General features: G+C 48.9%; 1 protein-coding gene across 1 annotated transcript; it reads left to right on the forward strand.

The window, feature by feature from the left end:
- Positions 1–4,681: 4,681 nt before the first annotated feature.
- LOC137518096 (zinc finger protein 569-like) lies at positions 4,682–17,859 on the forward strand. Its single transcript, XM_068235414.1, has 2 exons — positions 4,682–5,952; positions 14,034–17,859. Exon 2 carries the CDS (start codon positions 14,041–14,043, stop codon positions 17,479–17,481), a length of 3,441 nt encoding a protein of 1,146 aa, XP_068091515.1. The 5' UTR covers positions 4,682–5,952; positions 14,034–14,040; the 3' UTR covers positions 17,482–17,859.
- Positions 17,860–18,104: the final 245 nt, after the last annotated feature.

Here is an 18,104-nt window from a genome sequence, read left to right on the forward strand (position 1 = left end):
ACTTCCAGAGCATTTTGGGAGACCAGAGATCTTTTCTACTGGCTTTAGAACTTTCATTAAATGAACATTCTGTATCTCAGTTAGGCCGGATCTACACTATAAGCGCTTTTCTGTGCGCTTTGTGATTGATTCGAGCTTTTTAACAATTTCTCCCATTCACTTTCATTAAAATCGAGGTAAAAATTGCAGCGATTCTTCACGTACACGATCATGGCGATTTTTACTGTGATTTTAATGAAAGTGAATGAGAGAATTTTTTAAAAAGCACTCAGAAAGCGCTAATCAATCACAAAGCACTCAGAAAAGCGGTTATAGTGCAGATCCGGCTTAAATGAACATCTTGAATACCGATCCCCGCTGGGTGAAACATCATTGACAATGCTGTACTGACGCATCATCAGCCTACTGGCTAGCGTTGCATCTAAACAATGAATGGTGTGCGACAAAGCAGCTTCCGGTGGGCTGGGGAGTGTGGAGAACAATGCGGTCATGTAGTGCTTGGTCTCTGTATCCTGCCTGTCTCTCCATACCCAGCCCTCTCCTGCCTGTATATCTGTATCCTGTCCTCTCCAGCCTGTCTCTCCATACCCAGCTTTCTCCTGCCTGTCTCTCCATACCCAGCCCTCTCCTGCCTGTCTCTTTGTTTCCAGCCCTCCCCTGCCTGTCTCTTTGTTTCCAGCCCTCCCCTGCCTGTCTCTTTGTTTCCAGCCTTCTCCTGCCTGTCTCTCTGTATCCTGCCCTCTCCTGCCTGTCTCTCCAAACCCAGCTCTCTCCTGCCTGTCTCTCTGTATGCAGCCCTCTCCTGCCTGTCTCTCCATACCCAGCCCTCTCCTGCCTGTCTCTTTGTTTCCAGCCCTCTCCTGCCTGTCTCTTTGTTTCCAGCTCTCCCCTGCCTGTCTCTCTGTATCCAGCCCTCCCCTGCCTGTCTCTCTGTATCCTGCCCTCTCCTGCCTGTCTCTCCATACCCAGCTCTCTCCTGCCTGTCTCTCTGTATCCAGCCATCTCCTGCCTGTCTCTCTGTATCCAGCCCTCTCCTGCCTGTCTCTCCATACCCAGCTCTCTCCTGCCTGTCTCTCTGTATCCAGCCCTCTCCTGCCTGTCTCTCTGTATCCAGCCCTCTCCTGCCTGTCTCTTGGTATCCAGCTCTCTCCTGCCTGTCTCTTGGTATCCAGCTCTCTCCTGCCTGTCTCTCCGTATCCAGCCCTCCCTCTCCTGCCTGTCTCTCCGTATCCAGCCCTCTCCTGCCTGTATCTCCATACCCAGCTCTCTCCTGCCTGTCTCTCTGTATCCAGCCCTCTCCTGCCTGTCTCTCTGTATCCAGCCCTCTCCTGCCTGTCTCTCGGTATCCAGCCCTCTCATGCCTGTCTCTCGGTATCCAGCCCTCTCCTGCCTGTCTCTCTGTATCCAGCCCTCTCCTGCCTGTCTCTCTGTATCCAGCCCTCTCCTGCCTGTCTCTCTGTATCCAGCCCTCTCCTGCCTGTCTCTCGGTATCCAGCTCTCTCCTGCCTGTCTCTCGGTATCCAGCCCTCTCCTGCCTGTCTCTCTGTATCCTGCCCTCTCCTGCCTGTCTCTCGGTATCCAGCCCTCTCCCGCCTGTCTCTCTGTATCCTGCCCTCTCCTGCCTGTCTCTCGGTATCCAGCCCTCTCCTGCCTGTCTCTCGGTATCCAGCCCTCTCCTGCCTGTCTCTCTGTATCTAGCCCTCTCCTGCCTGTCTCTCTGTATCCAGCCCTCTCCTGCCTGTCTCTCCATACCCAGCTCTCTCCTACCTGTCTCTCTTTATCCAGCCCTCTCCTGCCTGTCTCTTGGTATCCAGCTCTCTCCTGCCTGTCTCTCCGTATCCAGCCCTCTCCTGCCTGTCTCTCCGTATCCAGCCCTCTCCTGCCTGTCTCTCCGTATCCAGCCCTCTCCTGCCTGTCTCTCCATACCCAGCTCTCTCCTGCCTGTCTCTCTGTATCCAGCCCTCTCCTGCCTGTCTCTCTGTATCCAGCCCTCTCCTGCCTGTCTCTTGGTATCCTGCCCTCTCCTGCCTGTCTCTCGGTATCCAGCCCTCTCATGCCTGTCTCTCGGTATCCAGCCCTCTGCTGCCTGTCTCTCGGTATCCAGCTCTCTCCTGCCTGTCTCTCGGTATCCAGCCCTCTCCTGCCTGTCTCTCGGTATCCAGCCCTCTCCTGCCTGTCTCTCGGTATCCTGCCCTCTCCTGCCTGTCTCTCGGTATCCAGCCCTCTCCTGCCTGTCTCTCGGTATCCAGCCCTCTCATGCCTGTCTCTCGGTATCCAGCCCTCTCCTGCCTGTCTCTCGGTATCCAGCCCTCTCCTGCCTGTCTCTCGGTATCCAGCCCTCTCCTGCCTGTCTCTCGGTATCCTGCCCTCTCCTGCCTGTCTCTCGGTATCCAGCCCTCTCCTGCCTTTCTCTCGGTATCCAGCCCTCTCCTGCCTGTCTCTCGGTATCCAGCCCTCTCCTGCCTGCTTCTATATCCAGCCCTCTCCTGCTTGTCTCTCCATATCCTGCCCTCTCCTGCCTGTCTCTCCATACCCAGCACTCTCCTGCCTGTCTCTCTGTATCCAGCCCTATCCTGCCTGTCTCTCTGTATCCAGCCCTCTCCTGCCTGTCTCTCTGTTTCCAGCCCTCTCCTGCCTGTCTCTCCATACCCAGCTCTCTCCTGCCTGTATCTCTGTATCCTGCTTTCTCCTGCCTGTCTCTCTGTATCCAGCTCTCTCCTGCCTGTCTCTCTGTATCCAGCTCTTTCCTGCCTGTCTCTCTGTATACAGCACTCTCCTGCCTGTCTCTCTGTATACAGCTCTCCCCTGCCTGTCTCTTGGTATCCATCCCTCCCGTCTGTCTCTCTGTATCCTGCTCTCTTCTGCCTGCCTCTCTCCATCCAGCTCTCTCCTGCCTGTCTCTCTGTATCCTGCTCTCTCCTGCCTGTCTCTCTGTATCCAGCCCTCTCCTGCCTGCCTCTCTCCATCCAGCCAGCCCTCTCCTGCCTGCCTCTCTCCATCCAGCTCTCTCCTGCCTGTCTCTCTGTATCCTGCTCTCTCCTGCCTGCCTCTCTCCATCCAGCTCTCTCCTGCCTGTCTCTCTGTATCCTGCTCTCTCCTGCCTGTCTCTCTGTATCCAGCCCTCTCCTGTCTGCCTCTCTCCATCCAGCCCTCTCCTGCCTGCCTCTCTCCATCCAGCTCTCTCCTGCCTGTCTCTCTGTATCCTGCTCTCTCCTGCCTGCCTCTCTCCATCCAGCTCTCTCCTGTCTGTCTCTCTGTATCCAGCCCTCTCCTGCCTGTCTCTCTGTATCCTGCTCTCTCCTGCCTGCCTCTCTCCATTCAGCTCTCTCCTGCCTGTCTCTCTGTATCCAGCCCTCTCCTGCCTGTCTCTCCATACCCAGCTCTCTCCTGCCTGCCTCTCTCCATCCAGCTCTCTCCTGCCTGTCTCTCTCTATCCAGCCCTCTCCTGTCTGTCTCTCTGTATCCTGCCCTCTCCTGCCTGCCTCTATATCCAGCCTTCTCCTGCCTGTCTCTCTGTATCCAGCCCTCTCCTGCCTGTCTCTCTGTATCCTGCCCTCTCCTGCCTGTCTCTCGGTATCCAGGCCTCTCCTGTCTGTCTCTCTGTATCCAGCTCTCTCCTGCCTGTCTCTCTGTATCCTGCCCTCTCCTGCCTGTCTCTCTGTATCCTGCCATCTCCTGCCTGTCTCTCGGTATCCAGCCCTCTCCTGCCTTTCTCTCGGTATCCAGCCCTCTCCTGCCTGTCTCTCGGTATCCAGCCCTCTCCTGCCTGTCTCTCGGTATCCAGCCCTCTCTTGCCTGTCTCTCGGTATCCAGCCCTCTTCTGCCTGTCTCTCTGTATCCTGCCCTCTCCTGCCTGTCTCTCTGTATCCTGCCCTCTCCTGCCTGTCTCTCGGTATCCTGCCCTCTCCTGCCTGTCTCTCGGTATCCAGCCCTCTCCTTCCTGTCTCTCGGTATCCAGCCCTCTCCTGCCTGTCTCTCTGTATCTAGCTCTCTCCTGTCTGTCTCTCTGTATCCAGCTCTCTCCTGCCTGTCTCTCTGTATCCAGCTCTCTCCTGCCTGTCTCTCTGTATCCTGCCCTCTCCTGCCTGTCTCTCCATACCCAGCTCCCTCCTGCCTGTCTCTCTGTATCTAGCTCTCTCCTGCCTGTCTCTCTGTATCCAACTCCCTCCTGCCTGTCTCTCTGTATCCAGCTCTCTCCTGCCTGTCTCTGTGTATCCAGCTCTCTCCTGCCTGCCTCTCTGTATCCTGCCTGTCTCTCTGTATCCTACCCTCTCCTGCCTGTCTCTCTGTATCCTGCCTGTCTCTCTGTATCCATCCCTCTCCTGCCTGTCTCTCTGTATCCATCCCTCTCCTGCCTGTCTATCTCCTGCCTGTCTCTCTGTATCCAGCCCTCTCCAGCCTGACTCTTTGTATGCAGCCCTCTTTTCTCTCATTTGTTATTTTTTTTATCTAATGAGTAAGCTAATAAATGGCATCATCTTATTCAAAACTTTAAGCTTTCCCCGTCGCTGACAATGTACATACAATAAGCATCCTCTCCCTCTGCCACTACTGCGCGTCTCTCCTCCTGCGCTGTCTCCTCCCCCTCCTCTCCCTGCAGATATTACCCGGCATGCTCTGTGCAGGGAGGTCTGCTTGGCTGCAGCAGGAGACAGGCGCACACTGCCGGAAGTGACAAGTAGATTAGAATGCAGGAGAGACAGTCGGTGCATGGAGACTGCTGTGAGAGATAATGAGAGACAGAAGAGAGGAAAATACCCTGTTACTGCACAAGAAGAGACAGCCTGAAATCACATAGAGACAGCACTGGAAGAGATAGCCTGGAATCACATAGAGACAGTCTCATATTGCAGAGACTGCAGAGGAAGAGACAGCCTTACTCTGAACAGAGAGTTCTGCAAGAGACAGTGATATTTGCATTGCATAGAGTGCTGAGACAGCTTGATTTTACACAGAGACTGCAGATGAAGAGATAACCTGATATTGAATAGAGACAACTCTATGAGAGACAGTCTGATATTGCATAGAAAGTGCTGAGAGAGAGACATCCTGATTTTACACAAGTCACTGAGAGACAGCCTGAAATTGCACAGAGAACTCACTGCAAGAGACAATCTGATACTCACTGCAAGAGACACTCTCATAGTGCTCAGAGAACTCACTGCAAGAGACACTCTCATAGTGCTCAGAGAACTCACTGCACGAGACACTCTCATAGTTGTGAGAGGCTGCAAGATACTGCACAGATAATTCACTGCAAGAGATACTTATAGAATTGAGAGACTGCCTTATACTCCACAGAGAGCTCATTGCAAGAGACACCCCAATAGTGCTCAGAGGAGGACTCGCTGCAGGAGACACCCTGATAGTGCTAAGAGACTGCATGATACTGCACAGAGAATTCACAGCAAGAGACACACTGATACTCTATATACACACAGCCTGATACTGCACAGAGAATTCACTGCAAGAGGCACTGATAGTACTGAGGGGACTGCCTTATACTGCACAGAGAGCTCACTGCCAGAGACACCCTGATACTCAATATAGACAAGTCTGACAGACAGCCTGATACTGCACAGAGAGCTCACTGCAAGAGACACCCTGATACTCAATATAGACAAGTCTGAGAGACAGCCTGATACTGCACAGAGAGCTCACTGCAAGAGACACCCTGATACTCAATATAGACAAGTCTGAGAGACAGCCTGATACTGCACAGAGAGCTCACTGCAAGAGACACCCTGATACTCAATATAGACAAGACTGAGAGACAGCCTGATACTGCACAGAGAGCTCACTGCAAGAGACACCCTGATACTCAATATAGACAAGACTGAGAGACAGCCTGATACTGCACAGAAACTTCAGTGGAAGCGATGGACAGAGACTGAAGACATGGACAGAGACTGAAGACAGAAAAGAGCTGTCCACTATCTGAGCCACTGCCTGGTGAGTGTTCCCTCTGTTGTCTCTTCTTCCATGGCCATTCGCTGCAGAGTCAGTCTTCACTATAAACACCCAATCAGCTGCAAAGTGCCCTCCTCGTTTTTTAAATTCTGCTGCAGCTGATTGGATGTTTATAGTAAATGCTATGAGCCTTCTATGCTCGCCTCCTGCACTGACCCTCCCCTCCTCTCAGTATGTAATATAAAAGCACACCTGTCCCGAGGCAAAGCTACCTAAGGTCACCACAAACATGTTAGATCCACATACACCTGTGCGTTGTCCGTTCCTCTTATCCTTCCTCCCGGTACCCGAAATTGCTCCTTGAACGATTTATCTTTCGCTTGAAGTCAAATTTTCAAACAAGAAGAGACAAGTCTTGCATCAATGTTCCTTCCTATCACAGTCCCTTAAATAACCACTGTCGCAAAAATCTTAAAAGTTAAAATACATGTAAACACATACAAATAAGCAGTATGTTTCTTCCAGAGTAAAATGAGACATAAATGACTTTTCTCCTATGTTGCTGTCAATTACAGTAGGTAGTAGAAATCTGACAGAACCGACAGGTTTTGGACTAGTCCATCTCTTCATGGGGGATTCTCAGCATGGCCTTTATCCTATATAATAAACTCTAACTGTCCCTGCTTGATCCTCCTGTCCGTGTATTTTGGCTACTGTGCATGTGTAGCCGTTGGGACAGGAGGAGGACGGGGACAGGGGGCGGGCCGCTGTTGGTGCAGGCAGCACGGGCGCGCGCGCGGCATGGAATGCGCCCTGGCATCACAGCCCTAGCGCCCGTTATATAACGGGCGGGCTAAAAACTAGTTCTTTGTAAAGACACTCCCTGAAAAAGATTTACAAAAAGATGCTGGCCAGCCTCCCTGTTTACCGTACACTTTTTTTGGCAGTTGGACAGAGCAACTGCCATTCACTAAGTGCTTTTCAAAATAAAGAAAACCCTGAGAATCCCCGATGAGGAGATGGGCTAGTCCAAAACCTGTCAATTCTGTCAGATTTCTACTACTTACTGTAGTGACAGCAACATAGGAGAAAAGTAAATTTAGCTCATTTTATTCTGGAAGAAACATACTTATCTGTATATGTTTACATATATTTTAAATGTTGACATTTTCGCAACAGTGGTCCTTTAAGGGGAGTAAATAGAGGATGCTGATAAGAGGGAATACCGCTGCCTGCCTACCTCCTCCTGTCCGGTACAGTGAGGCTTACAGAGGAATGAGATATGAGGCACTTGGAGGGAGGAGGTATAATGAGGAACACGGAGGGATGAGGTACACAGGGGAAGGAGGTATAATGAGGAATACGGAGGGAGGAGGTATAATGAGGAACACGGAGGGATGAGGTACACAGGGGGAAGGAGGTATAATGAGGAATACGGAGGGAGGAGGTATAATGAGGAACACGGAGGGATGAGGTACACAGGGGAAGGAGGTATAATGAGGAATACGGAGGGAGGAGGTATAATGAGGAACACGGAGGGATGAGGTACACAGGGGGAAGGAGGTATAATAAGGAATACGGAGGGAGGAGGTATAATGAGGAACACGGAGGGATGAGGTACACAGGGGAAGGAGGTATAATGAGGAATACGGAGGGATGGGGTACACAGGGTGAGGAGGTATAATGAGGAACACGGAGGGATGAGGTATAATGAGGCACACGGAGGGATGAGGTATAATGAGGCACACGGAGGGATGAGGTACACAGGGGGAGAAGGTATAATGAGGAACACGGAGGGATGAGGAACAAGGAGGGATGAGGTATAATGAGGAACACGGAGGGATGAGGTACACAGGGTGAGGAGGTAAAATAAGGAACATGGAGGGATGAGGTACACAGGGGGATGAGGTATAATGAGGAACACAGAGGGATGAGGTACACAGGGTGAGGAGGTATAATGAGGAACACAGAGGGATGAGGTACACAGGGGGATGAGGTATAATGAGGCACACGGAGGGATGAGGTACACAGGGGGATGAGGTATAATGAGGAACACGGAGGGATGAGGTATAACGAGGAACATGGAGGGATGAGGTACACAGGGTGAGGAGGTATAATGAGGAACACAGAGGGATGAGGTACACAGGGGGATGAGGTATAATGAGGCACACGGAGGGATGAGGTACACAGGGGGGTGAGGTATAATGAGGCACACGGAGAGATGAGGTACACAGGGTGAGGAGGTATAATGAGGCACAGAGAGGGATGAGGTGCACAGGGGGAGGAGGTATAATGAGGTACACAGGGGGATGAGGTATAATGAGGAACACGGAGGGATGAGGTACACAGGGGGATGAGGTATAATGAGGCACACGGAAGGATGAGGTACACAGGGGGGTGAGGTATAATGAGGAACACGGAGGGATGAGGTATAATGAGGAACAACGAGGGATGAGGTATAATGAGGAACACGGAGGGATGAGGCACATGGGCAGGTGTGTAATGAGGCACACGGAGGGTGTTACCATAGTAGCAGCCACACTAGTGGAGTATCGTGGACGTGGTACGAGCTCATCGTGCGGCAGTTAGGAGAGCACGATACGCTGATAGGACCGTGCTGTGTGTGCGCATGGTATATTTTGAGCACTTTCCTGCATTAAGCCAATAATGATGTACACAGGGCTGAGGCACAGAGAGGGATGAGGTATAATGAGGCACAGAGAGGGATGAGGTATAATGAGGTACAGAGAGGGATGAGGTATAATGAGGTACAGAGAGAGATGAGGTATAATGAGGCACAGAGAGAGATGATGTATAATGAGGCACAGGGAGGGATGAGGTATAATGAGGCACAGGGAGGGATGAGGTATAATGGGGCACAGAGAGAGATGAGGTATAATGAGGCACAGAGAGAGATGAGGTATAATGAGGCACAGGGAGGGATGAGGTATAATGAGGCACAGAGAGAGATGAGGTATAATGAGGCACAGAGAGAGATGAGGTATAATGAGGCACAGAGAGAGATGAGGTATAATGAGGCACAGAGAGAGATGAGGTATAATGAGGCACAGAGAGAGATGAGGTATAATGGGGCACAGAGAGAGATGAGGTATAATGAGGCACAGAGAGGGATGAGGTATAATGAGGCACAGAGAGAGATGAGGTATAATGAGGCACAGGGAGGGATGAGGTATAATGAGGCACAGGGAGGGATGAGGTATAATGAGGCACAGAGAGAGATGAGGTATAATGAGGCACAGAGAGAGATGAGGTATAATGAGGCACAGAGAGAGATGAGGTATAATGAGGCACAGGGAGGGATGAGGTATAATGAGGCACAGGGAGGGATGAGGTATAATGAGGCACAGAGAGAGATGAGGTATAATGAGGCACAGAGAGAGATGAGGTATAATGAGGCACAGAGAGAGATGAGGTATAATGAGGCACAGAGAGGGATGAGGTATAATGAGGCACAGAGAGAGATGAGGTATAATGAGGCACAGAGAGAGATGAGGTATAATGAGGCACAGAGAGAGATAAGGTATAATGAGGCACAGAGAGAGATGAGGTATAATGAGGCACAGAGAGAGATGAGGTATAATGAGGCACAGAGAGAGATGAGGCACAGAGAGAGATGAGGTATAATGAGGCACAGAGAGAGATGAGGTATAATGAGGCACAGAGAGAGATGAGGTATAATGAGGCACAGAGAGAGATGAGGTATAATGAGGTACAGGGAGGGATGAGGTATAATGAGGCACAAAGAGAGATAAGGTATAATGAGGCACAGAGAGAGATGAGGTATAATGAGGCACAGAGAGAGATGAGGTATAATGAGGCACAGAGAGAGAGATGAGGTATAATGAGACACAGAGAGAGAGATGAGGTATAATGAGGCACAGAGAGAGATTAGTTATAATGAGGCACGGAGAGGGATGAGGTATAATGAGGCACAGACAGAGATGAGATATAATGAGGCACAGAGAGAGAGATGAGGTATAATGAGGCACAGAGAGAGATGAGGTATAATAAGGCACAGAGAGGGATGAGGTATAATGAGGCACAGGCAGAGATGAGGTATAATGAGGCACATAGAGAGATGAGGTATAATGAGGCACATAGAGAGATGAGGTATAATGAGGCACAGAGAGAGAGATGAGGTATAATGAGGCACAGAGAGAGAGATGAGGTATAATGAGGCACAGAGAGAGATGAGGTATAATGAGGCACAGAGAGAGATTAGGTATAATGAGGCACAGAGAGAGATGAGGTATAATGAGGTACAGGGAGGGATGAGGTATAATGAGGCACAGAGATAGATGAGGTATAATGAGGCACAGAGAGAGATGAGGTATAATGAGGCACAGACAGAGATGAGGTATAATGAGGCACAGAGAGAGATGAGGTATAATGAGGCACAGAGAGAGAGATGAGGTATAATGAGACACAGAGAGAGAGATGAGGTATAATGAGGCACAGAGAGAGATTAGTTATAATGAGGCACGGAGAGGGATGAGGTATAATGAGGCACAGACAGAGATGAGATATAATGAGGCACAGAGAGAGAGATGAGGTATAATGAGGCACAGAGATAGATGAGGTATAATGAGGCACAGAGAGAGATGAGGTATAATGAGGCACAGAGAGAGATGAGGTATAATGAGGCACAGACAGAGATGAGGTATAATGAGGCACAGAGAGAGATGAGGTATAATGAGGCACAGACAGAGATGAGGTATAATGAGGCACAGAGAGAGATGAGGTATAATGAGGCACAGACAGAGATGAGGTATAATGAGGCACAGAGAGAGATGAGGTATAATGAGGCACAGAGAGAGATGAGGTATAATGAGGCACAGACAGAGATGAGGTATAATGAGGCACAGACAGAGATGAGGTATAATGAGGCACAGAGAGAGATGAGGTATAATGAGGCACAGAGAGAGATGAGGTATAATGAGGCACAGAGAGGGATGAGGTATAATGAGGCACAGAGAGAGATGAGGTATAATGAGGCACAGAGAGAGATGAGGTATAATGAGGCACAGAGAGAGATGGGGTATAATGAGGCACAGAGAGAGATGGGGTATAATGAGGCACAGAGAGAGATGAGGTATAATGAGGCACAGAGAGAGATGGGGTATAATGAGGAACAGGGAGGGATGAGGTATAATAAGGCACAGAGAGAGATGGGGTATAATGAGGAACAGGGAGGGATGAGGTATAATAAGGCACAGAGAGAGATGAGGTATAATGAGGCACAGAGAGAGATGAGGTATAATAAGGCACAGAGAGAGATGAGGTATAATGAGGCACAGACAGAGATGAGGTATAATGAGGCACAGAGAGAGATGAGGTATAATGAGGCACAGAGAGAGATGAGGTATAATGAGGCACAGGGAGGGATGAGGTATAATGAGGCACAGAGAGAGATGAGGTATAATGAGGCACAGAGAGAGATGAGGTATAATGAGGCACAGGGAGGGATGAGGTATAATGAGGCACAGAGAGAGATGAGGTATAATGAGGCACAGAGAGAGATGAGGTATAATGAGGTACAGAGAGAGATGAGGTATAATGAGGCACAGAGAGAGATGATGTATAATGAGGCACAGACAGAGATGAGGTATAATGAGGCACAGAGAGAGAGATGAGGTATAATGAGGCACAGAGAGAGATGAGGTATAATGAGGCACAGAGAGAGATGAGGTATAATGAGGCACAGAGAGAGATGAGGTATAATGAGGCACAGAGAGAGATGATGTATAATGAGGCACAGACAGAGATGAGGTATAATGAGGCACAGAGAGAGATGAGGTATAATGAGGCACAGAGAGAGATGAGGTATAATGAGGCACAGAGAGAGAGATGAGGTATAATGAGGCACAGAGAGAGAGATGAGGTATAATGAGGCACAGAGAGAGATGAGGTATAATGAGGCACAGAGAGAGAGATGAGGTATAATGAGGCACAGAGAGAGAGATGAGGTATAATGAGGCACAGAGAGAGATGAGGTATAATGAGGCACAGAGAGAGAGATGAGGTATAATGAGGCACAGGGAGGGATGAGGTATAATGAGGCACATAGAGAGATGAGGTATAATGAGGCACAGAGAGAGAGATGAGGTATAATGAGGCACAGAGAGAGAGATGAGGTATAATGAGGCACAGAGAGAGATGAGGTATAATGAGGCACAGAGAGAGATGAGGTATAATGAGGCACAGAGAGAGATGAGGTATAATGAGGTACAGAGAGAGATGAGGTATAATGAGGCACAGAGAGAGATGATGTATAATGAGGCACAGACAGAGATGAGGTATAATGAGGCACAGAGAGAGAGATGAGGTATAATGAGGCACAGAGAGAGATGAGGTATAATGAGGCACAGAGAGAGATGAGGTATAATGAGGCACAGACAGAGATGAGGTATAATGAGGCACAGAGAGAGAGAGATGAGGTATAATGAGGCACAGAGAGAGATGAGGTATAATGAGGCACAGAGAGGGATGAGTTATAATGAGGCACACAGAGGGATAATGTATAATAAAGCACAGAGCGGGATGAGTTACTGTATAATGAGGCACAATGAGGAATGAGGTACACAGAGGGATGAGGTATAATGAGGCACAGAGAGAGATGAGGTATAATGAGGTACAGGGAGGGATGAGGTATAATGAGGCACAGAGAGAGATGAGGTATAATGAGGCACAGACAGAGATGAGGTATAATGAGGCACAGAGAGAGATGAGGTATAATGAGGCACAGAGAGAGAGATGAGGTATAATGAGGCACAGAGAGAGATGAGGTATAATAAGGCACAGAGAGAGATGAGGTATAATGAGGCACAGAGAGGGATGAGGTATAATGAGGCACAGGCAGAGATGAGGTATAATGAGGCACAGAGAGAGATGAGGTATAATGAGGCACAGAGAGAGATGAGGTATAATGAGGCACAGAGAGAGATGAGGTATAATGAGGCACAGAGAGAGATGAGGTATAATGAGGCACAGAGAGAGATGAGGTATAATGAGGCACAGAGAGAGATGAGGTATAATGAGGCACAGAGAGAGATGAGGTATAATGAGGCACAGAGAGAGATATGGTATAATGAGGCACAGAGAGAGATGAGGTATAATGAGGAACAGGGAGGGATGAGGTATAATGAGGCACAGAGATAGATGAGGTATAATGAGGCACAGAGAGAGATGAGGTATAACGAGGCACAGAGAGAGAGATGAGGTATAATGAGGCACAGAGAGAGATGAGGTATAATGAGGCACAGAGAGAGATGAGGTATAATGAGGCACAGAGATAGATGAGGTATAATGAGGCACAGAGAGAGATGAGGTATAACGAGGCACAGAGAGAGAGATGAGGTATAATGAGGCACAGAGAGAGATGAGGTATAATGAGGCACAGAGAGAGATGAGGTATAATGAGGCACAGAGAGAGATTAGGTATAATGAGGCACAGAGAGAGATGAGGTATAATGAGGCACAGAGAGAGATGAGGCACAGAGAGAGATGAGGTATAATGAGGCACAGAGAGAGATGAGGTATAATGAGGCACAGAGAGAGATGAGGTATAATGAGGCACAGAGAGAGATGAGGCACAGAGAGAGATGAGGTATAATGAGGCACAGAGAGAGATGAAGTATAATGAGGCACAGAGAGAGATGAGGTATAATGAGGCACAGAGAGAGATGAGGTATAATGAGGCACACTGAGGGATGAAGTATAATGAAGTACAGAGAGAGATGAGGTATAATGAAGCCTAGAGCGGGATGAGTTACTGTATAATGAGGCACAATGAGGAATGAGGTACACAGAGGGATGAGGTATAATGAGGCACATGGAGAGATGAGGTATAGTGATGTATATGGTTGAAAGAGGACTGATGTAAAATAAGATAAGAGAGTGAGTATTAGGAGCTAAGATAATGGGGTGCAGAGCAAGTGAGCCTAAGAATGCCTCATAATTGTATAATCCATAAACTTAGAGTTGTGCTGTGAAGAGATGATTGTGTGTTTCTGAGTTCCTGGTGTGGATAACACTGTAAAGTAGTCATTGCTGCTACCACATGTACACTGCTGGTATTATAGGTCTCGCCTCTTTTCCTGCAGATTGTGGATGACTACCAGCAACTCTTTAATGATGGCGGCTCTGAAGGAAGAATTCACATCTGCACAATGCTCAATGGTGGCAAAAGTCAAGAAAGAGCCAATGTCCACACTGCGGTGGAGCTGCCCCGTTGAAATGGCGACAGTGAAGAAGGAAGTGCAAGGGACCACGGTCTTTCCAAGCTGCCCTGGTGACCCTTTAGTAATGGGAACAGTGAACAAGGAGGACCATATTACCACACTCTGGCCAAGCCGTCTTGGTAACCCTTTAGTAATGGCAAAGGTGAACAAGGAGGAGCAGATGACCACATTCCAGCCAAGCTGCCCTGGTAACATTTCAGCAATGGCAATAGTGAGCGAGGAAGAGCAGGTGACAACACTCCGGACAAGCAGCCTTGGTAATCTTTCAAGAATGGCAACAGTGAAAGAAGAATTCCCATCTGCCGACTGGCTGAGCTGTCCTGGTGACTTAGAGAGGACAGTAGAGCTGTGCAATGTGAAGTGTGAGGAGGACACAGCGTGGCCAGTAGTTGAGCCTGTGCCGGTTGCCGAATTAGAGAAGAAAAATCTCTTTCGCTGCCCCGTGTGTGATAAAAGCTTTGGTCAGAGACACAATTTGGTGAAGCACCAACGTATCCACAGTGGGGAACGTCCATACCGATGTGACCAGTGTGGGAAGAGCTTTATACAGAAGCAGCACCTCACCAAGCACCAACGTCTTCACACTGGGGAACGACCTTACGTGTGCCAAGAGTGTGGCCATGGCTTCAGCCTCAAGCACAACCTAACCACGCACCAGAGAATTCATACCGGCGAGAAACCATACCCATGTCCGGAGTGCGGCAAGAATTTCAGCCGCCGTGTGAATTTAGGAACTCACCTGAGGTCTCACCAGAAGAGGCGTGAACAGGAAAAAGCACGGCTAGCTACCGAGGTAGGGGGTCCAGGCAACCAAACTGCAGGATCCGTGCCAGCAACAAAAAAACTTCCCAAAAATCGACAGACTGTAAATCATAACTCTATGCCAGATGACGGGTATGTACTGAGTGATTGGCAGACTGGTTACCATTCCCCCAAACAGGAGCTAAGGATTGAATACATAGGAAGTGTTCAGCCAGTAGAAAATGAATTCCATAAATCTGAGCCAAGCGATGGATATTATGTGAATGACCTGCAAATTGAGAATGATCCCCATGTAGACAAGCTTCATGTCATATCTGTTGTGAACGATTGGGAGATGGATATAGATGACCACAAAGAGGATCCAGATGTGGTATCTATAGGAAATGACTGGAAGGCAGATATTGACCCCCCAAACACTGAGACATGTAAATCTTCTGTAGCAAGCAAGTTGGACCCTGATAATTATTTTCCTGAAGATGAAGGGCATGTTGGGTCTCTAATGAGCAATTGCAGTAGGGATAACCCTTCTCCTGTAGACCAACCAAGCATCGGAAATCCAGCGAAGGATATACAGATGGAGAACGACCCTCTTAAAAATGAGTCTATTGTTGAAACCGTTGTGAACCCCCGTCCATTTATTTGTCCTGATTGTGGGAAACGTTTTGCTAACAAGCAGACCTTCGTCAACCACTACAGAATCCACACAGGAGAGAGACCCTATGAATGTCCCCAGTGTGGGCGGAGCTTTATACAGAAGCAGCACCTCACCAAACACATGCGTATACATAGTGGAGAGCGGCCGTACATCTGTGGTCAGTGCGACCGGAGGTTCAGTATTAAGCACAACCTGTTTGCTCACTTGAAGGTACACAGTGGAGAAAAACCTTTCAGCTGTCCCAGTTGCAGTAAAACATTTGGCCGTCGGAGCACGTTTCTGGCACACCAGAAAAAGCATTGCAGACACAGGGCCTCGTTGGAGCTGGAGACACCAAGGGACAAAGAAGGCACCTCACATCAGGAGATACCATTAACTCCTAAAAGGGTCCATGTGGGAAAGCCGGCTACTCCTTGGACCCCTGTGGGCAGACTGAAGTGCCACATCTGTGCAAAGGTCTTCAAGCATAAGCACTCTCTGATCATTCATCTTCGAACCCACTCTGGGGAACGACCTTACTCCTGCCAGATGTGTGGTAAAAACTTTATTCAGAAGCAACACCTGACTAAGCACCTCCGACTGCACAGCGGAGAATGGGCCTTTAACTTCAAATATGGCATGAGATGTGGCAGCATTAAACACAACTTGCTATCCCATCAGATGGTCCACGATGGAGAAGACACATTTTCCAACTTAGACTATGACAAGAGCTGTAGTCAGAGCGAAACACTATCTGAAAACCAGTGTACACAACATGTGAACACACCAGCTGCTGGAGTCTCCACACATGCAAGTTCCAAGACACAGAAGGAGCCTTCAGCACTTCATTATGAGAGCAGACAGGACTTGGATGATCCAGAGGTGGCAAGGACTTTTTTGTGTGACGTCAGTGTTGAAGACCAGCTAAGCACCTACGGACACAAAGAAGCCCTTGACCAGAGCCCTTTAAACTTCTCCTGTCCACGCTGTGGTCAGATATTTGGCCAGAGAATGGACCTTTTACAGCATGAACATCTCCACAAAGGTGAGAGACCTCATGTCTGTGACCAGTGCGGAAAGAGGTTCCTACAGAAGAAGAACTTGACCAAACATCAAATGCTGCACATAGGCTACAAACCCTTCACATGCAATATCTGCAGCAGAAGCTTCAGCTTGAAGCACAATCTCCTCACCCACCAGAGAACCCACACTGGGGAGAAGCCTTTTATGTGTCCACAGTGTGATCGCAGCTTCAGCCGCAGAGAGACACTGAACAATCATAAGAGGAGCCACCATAGGAACAGCACTGACAGAAGGTTGCACAAGCCCTCCACTAAACAGAAGGTTCAGGGGAATGATGGTGATACCGCGGTGGAGGTACAGCACCCGGTAGCCAAACCCCAGATGCGTAGTGAGAATGGTGACATGGTGCCGGAGGTGCTGATGGTAAAAGGCCAGAATCGTGTCCAAGCTTATATGTGTTCCGTATGCAATAAATTCTTCAACCAGAAACATACTCTGATCGCCCATCTGCGCATACACTCTGGAGAAAGGCCTTACTCGTGCCACATGTGTGGGAAGAGTTTTATTCAAAAACAGCACCTCACAAAACATGTCCGCCTTCACTCTGGGGAGAGACCTTACTCCTGCCAACAGTGTGGCCGGAGCTTCAGCCTGAAGCACAATTTAACCACTCATGAAAGGATCCATACTGGGGAGCGGCCCTACGCCTGCAGCCATTGTGAGAAGAGGTTCAACCGCCGCAGTATTCTCTTAAGTCATGAGAGGATTCACCAGCAGAATGTGCCAGCACTTGCAGTAGCCTATCAACTCCAGAGTCCTGCCATGCTTCTAGGCAATGAGGGCAGTCAGATTTTGCTTCTGGCTGAGGAGATGGTCCACTGTGTCCCATAGGAATACAATGTCAGATCTTCTCAGATTCACATAAAGGGCCTCAGCCAAAGGCCTTGAGGAGAAGAACAGAATGCCCAAACACCTCAGGGTGACCCAGAACCACTAGGAAAGTATAGGGGACTGGAACAGCCCGAAAAGCCCTCCTATTAAAAAGCAACGCTCAGTGTAATTTGCCTTCTTAAAGTGAACCTGAGGTAAGAGTGATATGGAGGCTGCCATATTTATTTCCTTTTAAACAATACTAGTTTCCTGGCAGCCCTGCTGATCTTTTTGGCTGCAGAAGTGTCTGAATTACACTAGAAACAAGCATGCGCCTGATCTGCAGATGCTTGTTCAGGGTCTATAGCTGAAAGTATTTAGCGGCAGAGGATCAGCAGGACAGCCAGGCAACTGGTATTGCTTAAAAGGAAATAAATATGGCAGCCTCCATATCACGCTCACCTCAGGTTTACTGTAAAACAGAAGTTATTTGTGATAATTCAGCTTTAAGTGAGCTACTATGGTTAACATTAACTTTTTTGCCCCTGAAGCAGTGTTGCCAGCTCATCCCCTTAACCTCCTTAGCGGTATGCCAAACACTGTGTCGGGCATACTGCTTGCTGGCCCCTGGAGTCCCCCATGCA

This window comes from Hyperolius riggenbachi, chromosome 5 (genome assembly GCF_040937935.1).
Source record: "Hyperolius riggenbachi isolate aHypRig1 chromosome 5, aHypRig1.pri, whole genome shotgun sequence".
Taxonomy (NCBI): domain Eukaryota; kingdom Metazoa; phylum Chordata; class Amphibia; order Anura; family Hyperoliidae; genus Hyperolius; species Hyperolius riggenbachi.

Coding starts and splice junctions, on each gene's coding strand:
- LOC137518096 (XM_068235414.1), top strand. CDS start 14,041: ATGACTACCAGCAACTCTTTAATGATGGCGGCTCTGAAGGAAGAATTC.